The following is a 14,275-nucleotide window of genomic DNA, read 5'->3' as shown; positions in this document are numbered from 1 at the left end:
TGCCAAATGTTTCCCCTGCTGACTTTATCCAGCGTTTCTTTGCTACATTGTTCATCAAATCAAATCAAATGTATTTGTATAACCCAATATCACAAATGACACATTTGTCTCAGTGTGCTTTACAGACTGTACAGGATACGACACCCTCTGTCCTTAGACCCTCTGTCCTTAGACCCTCTGTCCTTACACCCTCTGTCCTTAGACCCTCTGTCCTTAGACCCTCTGTCCTTACACCCTCTGTCCTCAGACCCTCTGTCCTCAGACCCTCGCACCGCACAAGGAAAAACGTATTGCTTCAGCGAACACCAGGACCATCGAGGGCGTGAGGACGGTGCAGTTTGAAGAAAGGTAAGTGCTGACTCATCCTTCATCAGCAGAGCTGCTGATCCGCTCAATGCTGAGTCATGATTAAGGATTTATTTATCACTTTTAGCAGAACAAATAAAGGATGCCACTGGATGTAGGCAGTGGAGCTGGGCAGTTTGTGTGTGTGTGTGTGTGCGTGTGCGTGTGCGTGTGCGTGTGCGTGCGCGTGCATGCGTGTGTGTGTGTGTGTGTGTCCTTGTTGTTGCTGTTGTTGTTGCTGTTGTTGTTGTTGCTGTTCTGATTGTAGTTCCCCCCTTTCTTATAAGTTATATTTGGGTGTTTTCATGTCTGTTACTCGATTTGCACTCAGTTTGTTTATATTGCACAAACCTTCTCTGTTTCTTTCTACGGTTCCAACAATCACCATCTGGTTTGTTGAATAAACGCTTAATTGACAGAGTAAGAGGGGATGTGCTGCTATTCCCTGCTGTCTCTCTCTCTCTGCTCGCTAAGCAGAAGGACGACATATTCCTCCAATCATCGACCCCAGCAGGCTGTCTAAAGCGCAGGCTGCTGGTTGTCTGGGTTTCTATTCAACAGCACAGGTGAAGCTCTAACACCAGGTGTCATCATGCCTGCAGCCCCCGTGAACACAATCCAGCTGGAAGAGTCACCGGACATGAGGTCAGGTTGTTTGATAGAAAAAGGATGTTTGCAGGTTTTTGAAGAGTTCACTAACTCAGCATGTGTTTAGTCCTCAGCCTGCTGCAGCTCTGGACGCCACCAGCAGCCACATGGACAACACGGAGCTCCCTCCCAAGAATATCTAATGTTGGCAAAATAAAATATAAATACATTAGACCCCGCCGACTGAGGAGACGGGTCGTGTTTACCATTTTAAAAGCATTGCTGCCGCTTGTAATTGTCTTTGGTTGTAGAACAGACTTGCTACAGCTTCACTGTGTTGCTGAAGTGCTCACTGGAGCATAAATCCCTTTTTCAAACGCAATTAGTTTTACACACTGATTTGCATTTTAGAAATATATTTTGCTTCGTAAACTAGTAGCAGCTAAAGTTTGTAGCCATCCCTCAATGTTGTTGTTTATCCTTCTGGCTCGCTAGTTCTTTACATTAATGTGACAAAGTTTGTTCTCAGCTGTTATAATGATGTTGTCTTTCAGGCACACGCACAGTGACAGATTCAATGATTCAATGCACATGCATTTGGTGCCACCTTCTAGAAACTACAGTCATTGTTCCAAGGTCTCCTTAAAAGTAGCTCTCACTGTTTCTTTTCTCTGTGAATGAGTTACCATCAATGCACCAAATGACTTTGCTCTGCCTACAGTACAGGCTCTACTGGTGCTTGTAGGATTGTTTGTACACAGCATTTTGAATCTGCAGTCACTGCTGCCCTCTAGAGTGCACACTGGGAGGTGCTCACCTCTACTTGTGTTATAGGAAGAACAAGTGTGCCACCTGTTCCCTCTCTATGTGCTCATCTGCAGATCTGGGTCAAGTGGCATTTGCAAATAGTATCACTTGTTGTATCCTCTGTGGAGCACAAGATAAGTTACAGGAACACATGGAAAGCAAAGGAAGCTGCTTCTCATTGCATGACACATTTCCTCCACCGATATCCCTACAATAAAACACAATCGCTGTATATTCACACCACGGCTGTCAGGATATCTGATTTTCAATACATGATTATCGTCAGTACTTAAGTACAATTTTCAGATACTTGTACTTTACCTGAGCATTTTAATTTTATGCTACTTTATACTTTTTACTCCACTGCATTTATTTAGCAACTTTAGTTACTTTACAGATTGAGATTTTGAGCTAATACAACATATAAACTAATAAATAATCATTGACATGTACTTATAGGTTAAAAGGTCCAGCAGCAGTTTACAAAGTAATTCAAATGATCTCCACCTTAATGCATCAATAATCATAATCCAGTCATTTCATGTGATTCTGAAATGGACCTTTACGCATAACGAGTGCTTTTACTTTTGGTACTTTAAGTATTTTAATGCCAATACTTCAGTACTTTTATTTTAATAAGATTTTGAATGCAGGATTTTGTATCATCCTGCTGATCTGGGTGATGCCTTCGAATGTCGTTAGCATGTTGGATGTTTCCACTCTCATCCCCTACAGCAGTGGAGCAACGCGACACACCATCCCGCTCTTATTTACAACTCTCTCTTCGTTGCTGTTGTATCTGACGTCACCGGGAACCTGCAGCCGTTTCATTTGCACGAGCTAAAGTGTGACGGACTGAATCGTCTTGTTGTGCTGACCTCAGCTCGTGTTGTGGAGCTTGTGAACGTTGGTTCGTGCATCGATGTTCATATTGTGTGTTCTGCTGCATGCACCGCACCATGACCCCCGTCACATGACAGTTCAGTATGAATACATGAACTGTTACAGCCCTAGCTAATACCATCACACCCTTTACACAGTTACAGCCTCATGCCACCACCAACAACACTTGTCATCTTCCTCACACACAATGAGTAGCACCGTTTACCAGACTGTGGTGGCAAGTTTGAATTAAGTCTCTAAACAAATTACCAGTGAAGTCTAAAATGCTGAAATGAAGATTCTTGAGAAATAAACTTTTCTTTGGAGTATTAATTATCTGTAAAGAAGGTTCATTAAGTCACACAGTTTTAGGTGTTGGACAGACACAATAAAACCAATACGATGACCTTCAGTCTACCTCAGATACAATGGTCGAGTTTCAAGCGTGGGAATACTGAATAATTTGCCTATCTGAGCAATCAGCTCTGCTGCCTGTGCTGAGAGGTGATGAGGAAGAGAGCCAGAAATGAGTGCGTCATGTTGAGAGACAACAGAGAAACCAACACGTGTTAGGCCGGATGTGGGATCCCTGGAAGCAGAGCCGTCTTCAAAAAGAATGAAATCAGAATTAGTGAGAGGTGTGTCCTTCAGATCAGGGCGGGGAGTGCACAGAATATCTAGTTCCGCCAAACAGTTATGCTCCTCGCCTCGAGTGGGTAAAGGAGAAGCAGTGTTAAGTGTAGTACGAAGTTTCACAGTAACATTGGGCATGTCTAGGAGGGAGATCATCTACATACTGCAACAGAGCAGTGCCAGGGCTGAGTGCCAGTGGCTCATGACTGGACCGAAGCGCCTCATTATAGAGTGTTGGAGACTCACAGTAGCCTTGACAGAGACGAGTGAAAGTGTATGGCTTGTGATTGGAATTGAAAGCATACCAGAACTGGCTGTGTTTGTGCAAAGAAAAGTTGGAAAAAGCATTTGAAAACCACAATGAATCAGATTCTTGTACCAGAATTGTGTATGGATTTGGTACATTAGGTGCTGTGTAAAGTGTTTTGTCAGAGGGGCACATTCAACCCGGGACAAAAGAGATATTATACAATATTTTTAGCTATTTAACTATAAATAATAGCGCACAACAAAAACAATACCATGATTGGTGTGTTTCTGACTAATTACAGCATCTCTCCAGTGATCATTCATGTTATTAGCCTTCTATTTTAGCCTAATTTAGCAATTATAATCGTTTATTATTATCGTTTGTGTGTTATATACACAGTTACTATTGTTTAACATTTAATCAAACCTTTAAATGAACAACTTAACACAGAACCACAGCAAACAAATCAAACAAATAAAGTCCAGAGTCTTAACATTATCACACTTTAGATACAAGTATTGAGTGCAGTGCGGTTTTCACTCATTTCCCGACCTGTTGATCAATCCGGCCCCCGTCTCTCTGTCGCTCTGTGTGCACCTGGCCTGTACCACTACACTCGATGGAGCGTCTTCCCCCCCTTCCTTATTTCACATAATGGTATGATCCTAGTCTGTACTCACATTTGATTGACCGCATGGTGTGCCCATCAAAATAAAGTCCCGCCCCTTCCTGGATCGTGAAAGAAACGGTGTTATGCAATATTCCTTATACCTTTAACTGGAGGCAAATAGATACACAAATAAAAGTAGTAGTAACTTTTAAGTACTATAAGTGAAACTATGTTTAATTCAGCACTTTTGACACAGCATGTCATACTTTCCCACCACAAGGGGAAATCACCTTCCTCCACCTCCATTCTGGGAGAACTTAGAACAAGCCCCTCCCACTGGTTCTCACCTGAAGCAGGAAGTGAACAGGCCGGACGGATCGTGTCTGCACTGCGAAACTTTTGCGTGTTAAAGCCGCGTAACAGACTGAAATAGGAACAAAAGGAGCATCTTGGAACAAACGTGAAGTTACACACATTGTTTGATGTCTATGTCGGTCGAGGATTTGTTGGTTTGGTCGCTGTCCAAGCAGCAGGTGGGAATTATTTACGATCGTCTGTTTGGCTTGTGGTGAATGTGGTGTTGCTGTTGTGTTGTCTTTCTTTCTTCCGCTCTTTCTAATTATTTTCATCTACTATTCCTTTCACGGATCAATTTTAATTGGCATCTCCACTGTTCTCCACTGTGCATAATGTCTAACTCATTAACTATTATCTTCAATAAATCATTTTCAGTTTATTTTTAAGGGACAACGACACTGATCTGTACTTTTGATTGGCATTGTAAAGCCAATCAAATGAACAATAACATTAGTTTTTTACAGAGAAACAAATGAAGACAATGAAAACGTGGGGGTTAAAAGTCCATGTAACTGATTAGATATATGTATACATTACTGTAATATAATATATGATGAGGGGAATAATCAATAGAGTTAATACAAAATAGAAGAATACTATTTAAACTGAGAAACATTTTGGCCTTTTATCATCTAGATTAAAAACGTGGTTTGGATTAAAATTTCTGCATTTAATACATGAGAGATTGAATAAATATTTAACAAATATTGACAAGTGTATTATGCAGACACACAAGAGTAAGTGTTGCTGCGTGAGACTCTTCCTGTTTTGCAGGATTTTCTCGTCTAAATGTAAGCTGAAGCTGTAACTCCCTTCAACATGTTGTCACCTCAGAAACGCCGCCTGTCACACCTGCTTCTCACAGTCCTGCTGCTCGGTGGCTGGACAGCAGACGGAGCTGAGAATGGGTCCGAGGAGGAGGCAGTGTACTCCATGCGTCTGGCCGGCGTCCACTCCAGCGGGGACATTGTGGTGAAGGAGGGATCCAGCAAGCTGATAGAGTGCAATGTGACCGGAGGCTACGATGACTTCAAGTGGTTCAACTCTAAAGGACCTCTGCTGGGTGAGAACATGTGTAGGAGGAGCTGAAAATAAGCTCATTAACAACTTTGAGTTATTTCTGCGCTTATATATACTGTATTAAAAAAAAGTTGTATAGTCGTTCTCATTGTTATTTTTATTAAGCTCAGGCAGCTTTCGTTATAGTGTAAACATCAGATGCCATGCCTCCTCTTAATGTGCATTTCTTTGTGAAACTGGTGTATTTAATACAAAAACCCTATTATGTTAACAACACAATTAATTTGAGAGAATTCAATTCCTATGGAACGCTGAGTCAGTCAACTCTGACACCTCTGTGCAGAAGCAGTCATTTTGTTGTTTGTTGAATATGATATATAAACCACTTTATTTTATCTTAGGTAGTGTTTTGTGTACTAAGTTGATTCAAATGATATTAAGTAACATTTTAATTAATTGAGCGCTAATTGTTTTTTTTGGCTGCTTTGACATGTTCTCAATGTTTTCACAATTCTCAACTCTCATCCCTAAAGTTTCTGGAAAAATTAAAACTGTTCTGACTTCAGGTGAGAAGTGGCAGATTCAGGAGAATGGCGTCCTGAACATCACTGTGGTCTCCTTCAAGGACCGTGGCCGCTACACCTGCGTCACTTCCAACGGCACAGGCCAGACCAAAAACTACACCGTCACTCTTCGTGTAGCCCACAACGACAGTGGCCTGGGCATATACTTCATCGTCGTGTGCCTGTTGGCCTTCTCCATCACCATTCCCCTCAACGTGGCGCGGCTCTGCATGGTCAGCAGCCACCTGAAGAAGACTGAGCGAGCCATCAATGAGTTCTTCCGCACCGAAGGCGCAGAGAAGCTGCAGAAGGCGTTAGAGGTCGCCAAGCGCATTCCCATCATCACGTCGGCCAAGACGGTGGAGCTGGCCAAGGTCACGCAGTTCAAGACCATGGAGTTCGCCCGTCACATGGAGGATCTGGCTCGGAGCGTTCCTCTGCCGCCGCGTTTACTAAACTGTCGCACGTTCACCGAGGAGGTCGTGGAGACGGGGAAAGCAAGGCCTCAGCCTGCAGAGCAGGTTAAGACCTCAGTGTCTATGAACAGACAGGCCATAGGCCCTGCCTCCGCCTACAGAAGGGGAGACGAGGAGAAGGGGGTGGAGGTGTGTCAGGCGCTGCTGTCAAGTGGAGGGAACAAGGAAGACGTCATTGATGTCAAAGTTTCCGTCCACACAGTTTCTGATAAGGACGCTGAGATGGGCCTCCATGTGCCAGGCTCCCGAACAAGCGTGTCCTATGAGAGCAACATATAACTATCTCAGTCTGAATCCCATCACAAGAAACTGATCTTCTGAAGTGTAAGGTGTCGAACTGCACGTGCTTAGAAGAGATTAAAAAAAAAAAGAATTAAAAAAACATAAGAAAATTGTGGGGTTGGTTTTCGTTTTAGATTTTAGTGATGCTAGTTCTTCTTATCGAGTCCTGGGTCAACATCTTTTTGAGTAAGAAAAGAAAAGACAACATGTTTGTTTTTCTTTTGATGGACATACTATCTATGATCTTGGACATTATGACGTCATCTGTGGCGACGAAAATACCTGCTGAGTCATGTGTATTCTCCTTCCTGCATGAAAGACCTTCGTCACGCTTACAGCGGTCTCATCTGCCACATTATTAACATTACACACATGCGTAACCAGTGATGAGGTCCCATTTTGCTTTGAGGAACAAGAAACGACCACCGACACTCTGCATCAACAGAGCTTGTGTCTTATATACATTTTTAATGTTTAATTCTCATGTTTGCGTCGTCCCATTCTGTGGGTGTCTCTGCGCACAGCTAGTGTAGCAGCAGATAAACACGTAGGAGCTCGTCCTCATTCAGAAGACAACGTTCGCTGGTTTTCACTTTGACAGTCTGTCAGCTTCTACAGAACAAAAAATAAATAAAAATAGCCGTATTGTATTGTGTTGATTGTTGTCCTGTCAATCATATGACACTCACAGGAAGAAGTGGAAGAAATAATGCCTCAATTACATGTCACTTCATAGACTTAATTGCTATCTCCATGTCTCCTTTATTTAGGTCTTTGTTATTAAAGACAAAAAGTGAATTGCTGGTTACGTTTTGTTTCAGACTGTTTCAATGAAAAAAAAACAAGCAATACAAGATGTTTGAGGGACTTTCATTTTTTATCACGAAGGGCGTTTTCTTTCTGCATAACTTGTGACATTTGTGGGTGTGGCAGGTAAATAGTGACTCATTTAGTGCAAGTTTCTAATGTAGTGTTTTGTGTATGGATATGAACACAGATTGTATATATCCTGGATAAGGTGTCTAATAATCGAAGTGTGTCCATCACAGCAGCAGTTTCTTTATATAGGGTCACAAGGCTTAAGAAATTAAGATGTGTTCCAATAAAATCTAAATATAAAGACCTTTTTAAAATGATTTTTTTAACCTCTTGAAGTTAAAGACAAAACTGTCATTCTGAAAATCACAGATAGCAAGTGAGATGAACATGGATATACACTTTAAAAGGAGATGCTGAATGGTTTTCATGGTACCATGTACACCCTATAATAGACAATAATTAAATAAATACAATAACAAACTTGCAAATATTTGTGTGGTGGTTCACTGCCAATGAACCACTGGGTGGAGCTGTTGGGTAAAACATCACTTCTGTATATAAACTGTAACATTGGTGCATTCAGCAGCCAAAACGCTCCTCAAAGGTCATTTTACACGCCGTCGCTGAACACTTGATATCATTGTTTAAAGACTTTTTATCTTCATTCAATGTTCGTGTTCTCCATTTTGTTTCTTTTTCTCTAAACTGTGTTTAAACTATTTAAATATGTTAAGTAATTATGCACTGGTAGAAAGGTTGGTGCATATTTAGAATATTATACACAGCGTTTTCTAGCTTTACCCACATTATGACACTGAGAAATGCTCCACAGCAAACTAGTACAACTGCAGATGTTCTAACTGTATTCAGTTCTTCAAGCAAGTCGCAGAAATCTGGGACTTAAAGCCGTATCAGCTGTGAGCTGTTCTTTAAGAAAAACATTTTAGTTCAAAATAGCTAGTTCACTGGTTAGCACTTGTTTGTAATTGCACTGAAATAATGAACACTTTTGAAGATAAATAAATGATCTTTGCTTGTAATTTATTTGCAGGAACACACACACGCTCTTACATTTTCCACCTTGGTGAGTAAATGATACGCTGAGGCTTTAATAAGCTCATCCTGTACACAGCTGCTGTTTACTCAGTACTTTCTCAGAGGTTATTTTCTTAGAATACAGCTATCAAAGTGTTACAGTCTGTCCTACCTGAATAATATCCGGTTGGAGAGCAGCCCAAATAACAATAACCTTGGGCCTCTTGTGTTGAATAACTCAAAAGATCCATCCTTTTTCCCTTTTCTGTCTTCTCTGGAGGCACGCTTATCTAAATAGAATTGATTGGTCGGCGCGATCATTCATCATGCCAAGCCAAAGCAGACGTTTGAGGAGAAGGGGAAGGAAGATTTTAAGGGTAGATTATTTCTAGTGGGCTCTCTGTTTCATCGATGTATACCAAACAAATGTGTCACTGCAGATGTGTGTGTGTGTGTAAGGGGCAAATAAATACATAAGTATATAAAGAGATTGGCCTAAAGGACACATTTACACCATCTAGTGCATGTGTTGAGTGTGTTTACATGCAAGACAGAGCCTTCCATAGACTGCATAGATTGTCTGGGTATGCATGGGTAAATAAATGAATCCTGTGCATGCAGCACATTTGGGCCTCTTGAATTTAAATTGCTCATAAAATCCAGTCATACGAAAACTGTTTCTACTTACATTTTATTTCCAATCAGCCTGAAGGAAAAAAAAAGCAGAGGACAGTAGATGATGTATTAATGACTCAATGAGAAAAGTGCTCGTCATAACTGTTCATAGACGAGAGCACTCGTTGTAGATGCAGCAATCGTGATTAGCTCTGCTGTTCTGGCTGTGTGTGTGTGTGTGTGAGTGTGTGTTCACTTTAGTAATTTACTGGCATGATCCCAAACACAGTGTTGCCCTCTTAGCTTTGAGCTGGATTGTGTTGTAGACTGAAGGATGAACAAACACTCCAAACTTATGCTTTCTCTATAAAGACAAGAGATTACTTGCTTTACTTTTATTACAGCAGGTTGGAGGAGATTTGTCCATCCGTTATATCTACTTTTGGGTATATAGTACACTACATAGCCAAGGTCTTGCTCTCAGTTGGCATTCCGGTTCATCCCAAAGGTGTTGGGTGTGGTTCAGGGCTCTGTGTAGGCCAGTGAAACTCTTTCACACCAAACTGGTAAAACCATTTACTAATGGAGCTGGCTTCGTGATCTTCGTGTGTGTTCCCATTTTCAAGTTAAAACACACAATTTGGTACAGACATTGATTCTTGCAAAATTATATTTGCACATTCACTTCACAGCACCCCCCCCCCCCCCCCCTCGCACAGAACTCCGACAGCATCCCCCCTCAGGTCCCTGCTCCATGCTACATGCAAACATATTTTCTGAACAAATATGTTTGCAAAAATGTTCACAACAGTCAAACTTCATTAGACTCCAAATGGCCTGAAACACGCTCCTAACCACCTCCCCAAGTATCACTAGCACCTAACCCTGACGCTCCTTTACTACCACCTCCCGTCGTTGCACAGGGAGAATATTGACGCCATTGCATTCGCAATGCCTGGAAATGGGGGGGGCAGGACTTGGTTTCAAGTGTCTATGACCTTTCTTAACCCAACCCTAACCCTAACAGGGGGTACTGCAGGGGGGGTCGCCAAATTGTTTGTAGATAAAACAAAAAAAATGATATATATTGTTTATTACATTACGCACAGACAGCACCCCCTCTCGCACAGAACTCCAACAGCACCCCCCCCACCTCTCCATGCTACACCAGTTTGGGGGTCCTTGGCCTGAAAAACATTGAAGACCCCTGGTCTAATACTTTGGCCTTCAGCATCGGTTGTATTTTTTGTTTAGTGCAGATTGATACACGTTAGCACGTTAACATGGTGATAATGTTAAACATTACACCTGCTCAACATTAGCATCATAGCATTATCACTGAGACTCTTATTGTTCATTGTCTTGTCCATCTCTCTCTTTTCTCCCTACTGAATATAAGTTTTCAAAAGTGCTGAATACATAAAGTTGACATACTTACTTACTGTTTGGTTTTACATTAAGCTTCAACTGTGCTCTGTTTAAGAATTAGCATTGAGTCAAAGCAACCTATTTACAGCAAATGTAGGTGTCAAGCTTGTTTGTCCTTATTTTCAGATAACCTCCAACAAAAATGTGGACCTGCGAAGGGTCCATGTGAGGTCGGACAGCACACGGGCCAACAAAGGTACGGAGGCACTGTGGCTGACCTGATTCTCTGCAGGGTCTAGCTGCTACAAACGGCCCGCTGTCAAGCACTAATGGGAAATAATGGCTGCAGCATCATCACAGCGGCAGGCTGGGCTCGCTGGGGACTGGGGTGGAGGTATTGGGGTCACATCTTCCGTCCGCTCCTTGCATCCTTGGACAGATATTTACCGCACAGACAGAAAACATCTGGAGGGAAAGTGGCGAACAATGACGCCGGCCATATGAGGTCGTATGGAAAGGTTGTGACTATGAGGAAGTCAGTATGGGATGATTGTGTGTCCATGAAGCTTTGAAGGAAGTTGTAGGTCAGTCTTCATGGGTGAGTGGCTTTGGACCACTGCAACATGAGATTGTTTGGGAAACATCATCATCCTCATTGTGCACATTGAAAGCTTCTGGGTAGGTCCGGGTGGATATTTCCAAACCATTTTTCCTTCTTTGATGTAAATCCTCACGGGGTCAAGGACAGACGTAAAGGAACACTTAGTAATTCTTTATTTCACGGGTCTGTCATTTCCTAATAGTTTTCTAGGCAGTTCTGCGGAAAGAAGTATGTACTTTGGTGTTAAGTGGGAACATTTCATGAAATGGAAGCTTCATCTTAAACCCAAGTAATTATTCATTCATTGTTCTCCACATTTTCTGAATTAAGTGCTAGCCTGTTTTAACATTTTATATGTGCAGCTGATTGTAAAAAGACTTGGTTACCCTAGCAAATAATTAGAATTAATGAATAGTAAATGTACTTATTGAACAGTCTCTATTTTATCTATTATTAATACAAAGTACTGACTAATGCACTTCTGGTAGACAGGGGCAAAGCAAAATGAAAACATGCAAAAGAAAGTGTTGAATACTGTCAGCATTATATGTATTAGAAATAAAATGTATCGGTCATGGACATTTGTCTAACTTCTTAATTCAATATGTTGTATTTCTAATTAACACCGTGCTAACAGTGTGTTGAAATCCAGGACATGTGATTAAAAACAGAACAATATTATAATTCATTAGTCGTTATTACCCTGTATCATCACACAGGCAACATTAAAAACAATACATCATTTCATATAGAAATACAGAGCAGTTACTTACATACACATTCCCCTCTATTACATTCATATATATATATATATATATATATATATACACACTTGCATATGTTGTTAAGTCATTCTCTCATTTTGGTAATAACCATTTCACACATGCATGGTTAATGACAGGACCGACTTGATTTTATTTCTATTTATTTTCTACTCTACCGCCACCATGTACAGAAAGGTATTTTGCCCAGAACATGTGAGGTATCTGTCCAACTCACAATTTTCTGCGGCATCTGAGTGTCTCCCAGTGTGATCCTGAGTGCCGAGGACCTACCGGTACTCAACCTTATTTCTTAATCAAATAATATAGATTCAGTTTGCAGTGCAAAGACTATTTATTTTCAGACAGCCAGCTACTGATGCTTTTTTTTAACTGGTTCTCAACAATGTCTTTGTCCTTGTGGGAGACAAACAAAGCTGAGTCGTTTGCATAGAACAGAAAAACCATGTGTGACATGTGGAAATGTTCAAGTAATCAGTGGGAATAATTCAAGGCTGTGAAACAGCTTTAATGGCATAATAGTAAACTGATTTATTCAGAGAGACAAATACACTTCTAATGATGTAAACAACAAACATCGCTCTTGCATCGGCCGCGTGACCATAACATTCAGTTAGCACATTTCTCCTATTTTTCCCTGAATAATAAACAGATTAAACAATTAAAAGTGCAGTAAATCAGTAAATAGAGTTTAAAATATGTGTCTTGTAATAGAAAATGTGGAGAAAATACAAATGAGCGACTTATCAAGAGTCCCTCAAAGTGTTGAAAAACCTTCTCAGCATTCTACGTTTTGCTATAAGATTGTCTCCGTGTTTTAAAAAATACTTTACTTTTATTTATTCACACGATTATTTTTTAATGTCTGCAGCTAAAGAAACTATCCGGTCACTTCTCACTCAATTTAAATCGTTGTAAACCCAAGCACAGTGTGGCTCGCTTACCTTCTCTAAAAGGAAAATCAGAGCTGAGCACATGTTGTTTGTTTGAAGCTGCAATCAACACCTTTAGGTGTTATTAAAATCCTTTTCCTCCAACTTTAGAGCGAAATATCAAAACTTGAGTAGGAAATTGCCTCCACTCTGTAGTCCAGGTTTGTTCTTTGGGCTGAGAGCAATTTGAGTCACAAAGGCACAAACACAGACTGTTGCAGGTTATAATTTGTTACATTATCTGAGTCAGACTATGATTAAGTGCCTTAAATTAGGGCTCTGGGTTCTGTAGAAATTGCTACAGAGGTCCTTTCATTTTCGTTTTCATTGTTCAGTTCAAACCAACAAAAGTAATTGTATATGCATATGTAAGAGCACATTTATGTGGAGCTTGTCCTTTGCTCCAGCCTGCAATTTAAAAAGTTCCAACTGAGTTACTGTATACGTCATATGGATATGCCAGGTCTGATATTTTATTGTGTCATTTTTGTCATTTTCAAACAGCTCTGGTTATCAAGTGACCTCTTGCCTTTTGTTTTATTTTAAAACCCACAGATTTCACATCTGGCTTATCCTCAAGTCCCATTTTCCCCCCCAACCTTTACGTAAAAGTGCTGCAAGTGCCTAAAGATAACCATACAAAGGTTTGATAATGCAGTAGCAGCTAGGGAAGGGCATATTGAATTGTTTATTCCCCATTTTTCTGTTGCACCTATTGTGTCCTGATGCTCTCAAAGACAAACTTCACACCGTAGTCGATCAGCAAACAAGATTCTGCCCTTGTTGTCATTTGGCTGGCGGTTAAGGGCTCTGTGGGCTTCATTTGGCAGGACGGTTAAATTAGATGAGTCGGCCTCGCCTGCGCCGCACGGCTCGACTTTGTGGCTCTTGGGTTAAAGATTGTTTCACGGCACGGACTCAGACAGATTTACTGAGTGGCAGACACACTATAAATATGCAATAATGAAACTCATGAAATATTTATTGACCAGCTTCTTCCTCCATCCTTTCACAGACAGGTGGGATATGTTCCTCAGTGAAATAAGACTGGAAGTTACTGGGTAGCATAACTGTAATGATTGCAAGTCACTATTCAAGCCACTATTCAAATGGGAGATTTTAGCTCTGGTTATATTTACATAAATCAGTCAAAGACAAGCTGTCAGACGCAGTCCCATGCTACACAGCATTATTTTAGGACTTGCCAACATGGGCTCCATATGAGCTGCATAGCAATAACATTCATTCAGTCATATGTAGGTCATGGCAACTGGCAAGTCAATTATACAGTCTGTGCTCAATCTTCAAAT

At 41.0% G+C, this 14,275-nt stretch overlaps 1 protein-coding gene across 2 annotated transcripts; it reads left to right on the top strand.

Annotated features, from left to right (window-relative positions):
• The first annotated feature begins 4,412 nt into the window (after positions 1 to 4,412).
• On the top strand, positions 4,413 to 7,654 carry LOC115018472 (microfibrillar-associated protein 3-like). Of its 2 annotated transcripts, XM_029447426.1 has the most exons (3): positions 4,413 to 4,648; positions 5,307 to 5,535; positions 6,059 to 7,654. In XM_029447426.1, exons 1-3 carry the CDS (start codon positions 4,598 to 4,600, stop codon positions 6,808 to 6,810), a joined length of 1,032 nt encoding a protein of 343 aa, XP_029303286.1. In that variant the 5' UTR covers positions 4,413 to 4,597; the 3' UTR covers positions 6,811 to 7,654. The 2 variants fall into 2 exon arrangements, with proteins under 2 accessions (XP_029303286.1, XP_029303288.1); XM_029447428.1 differs by lacking the exon at positions 4,413 to 4,648 and having other exon boundaries at positions 5,292 to 5,535.
• Positions 7,655 to 14,275: the final 6,621 nt, after the last annotated feature.

This window comes from Cottoperca gobio, chromosome 14, assembly GCF_900634415.1.
Source record: "Cottoperca gobio chromosome 14, fCotGob3.1, whole genome shotgun sequence".
Taxonomy (NCBI): Eukaryota; Metazoa; Chordata; class Actinopteri; order Perciformes; family Bovichtidae; genus Cottoperca; species Cottoperca gobio.
This window is presented reverse-complemented; position numbering and strand designations above follow the sequence as displayed.

What these genes read in the sequence shown, in the direction of transcription:
- LOC115018472 (XM_029447426.1), top strand. Translation starts at nt 4,598, where the DNA reads ATGTCTATGTCGGTCGAGGATTTGTTGGTTTGGTCGCTGTCCAAGCAG. An exon ending in GGTCGCTGTCCAAGCAGCAG is followed by an intron (nt 4,649 to 5,306) that starts GTGGGAATTATT and finishes TTGTCACCTCAG; the next exon opens with AAACGCCGCCTGTCACACCT. An exon ending in CTCTAAAGGACCTCTGCTGG is followed by an intron (nt 5,536 to 6,058) that starts GTGAGAACATGT and finishes TTCTGACTTCAG; the next exon opens with GTGAGAAGTGGCAGATTCAG.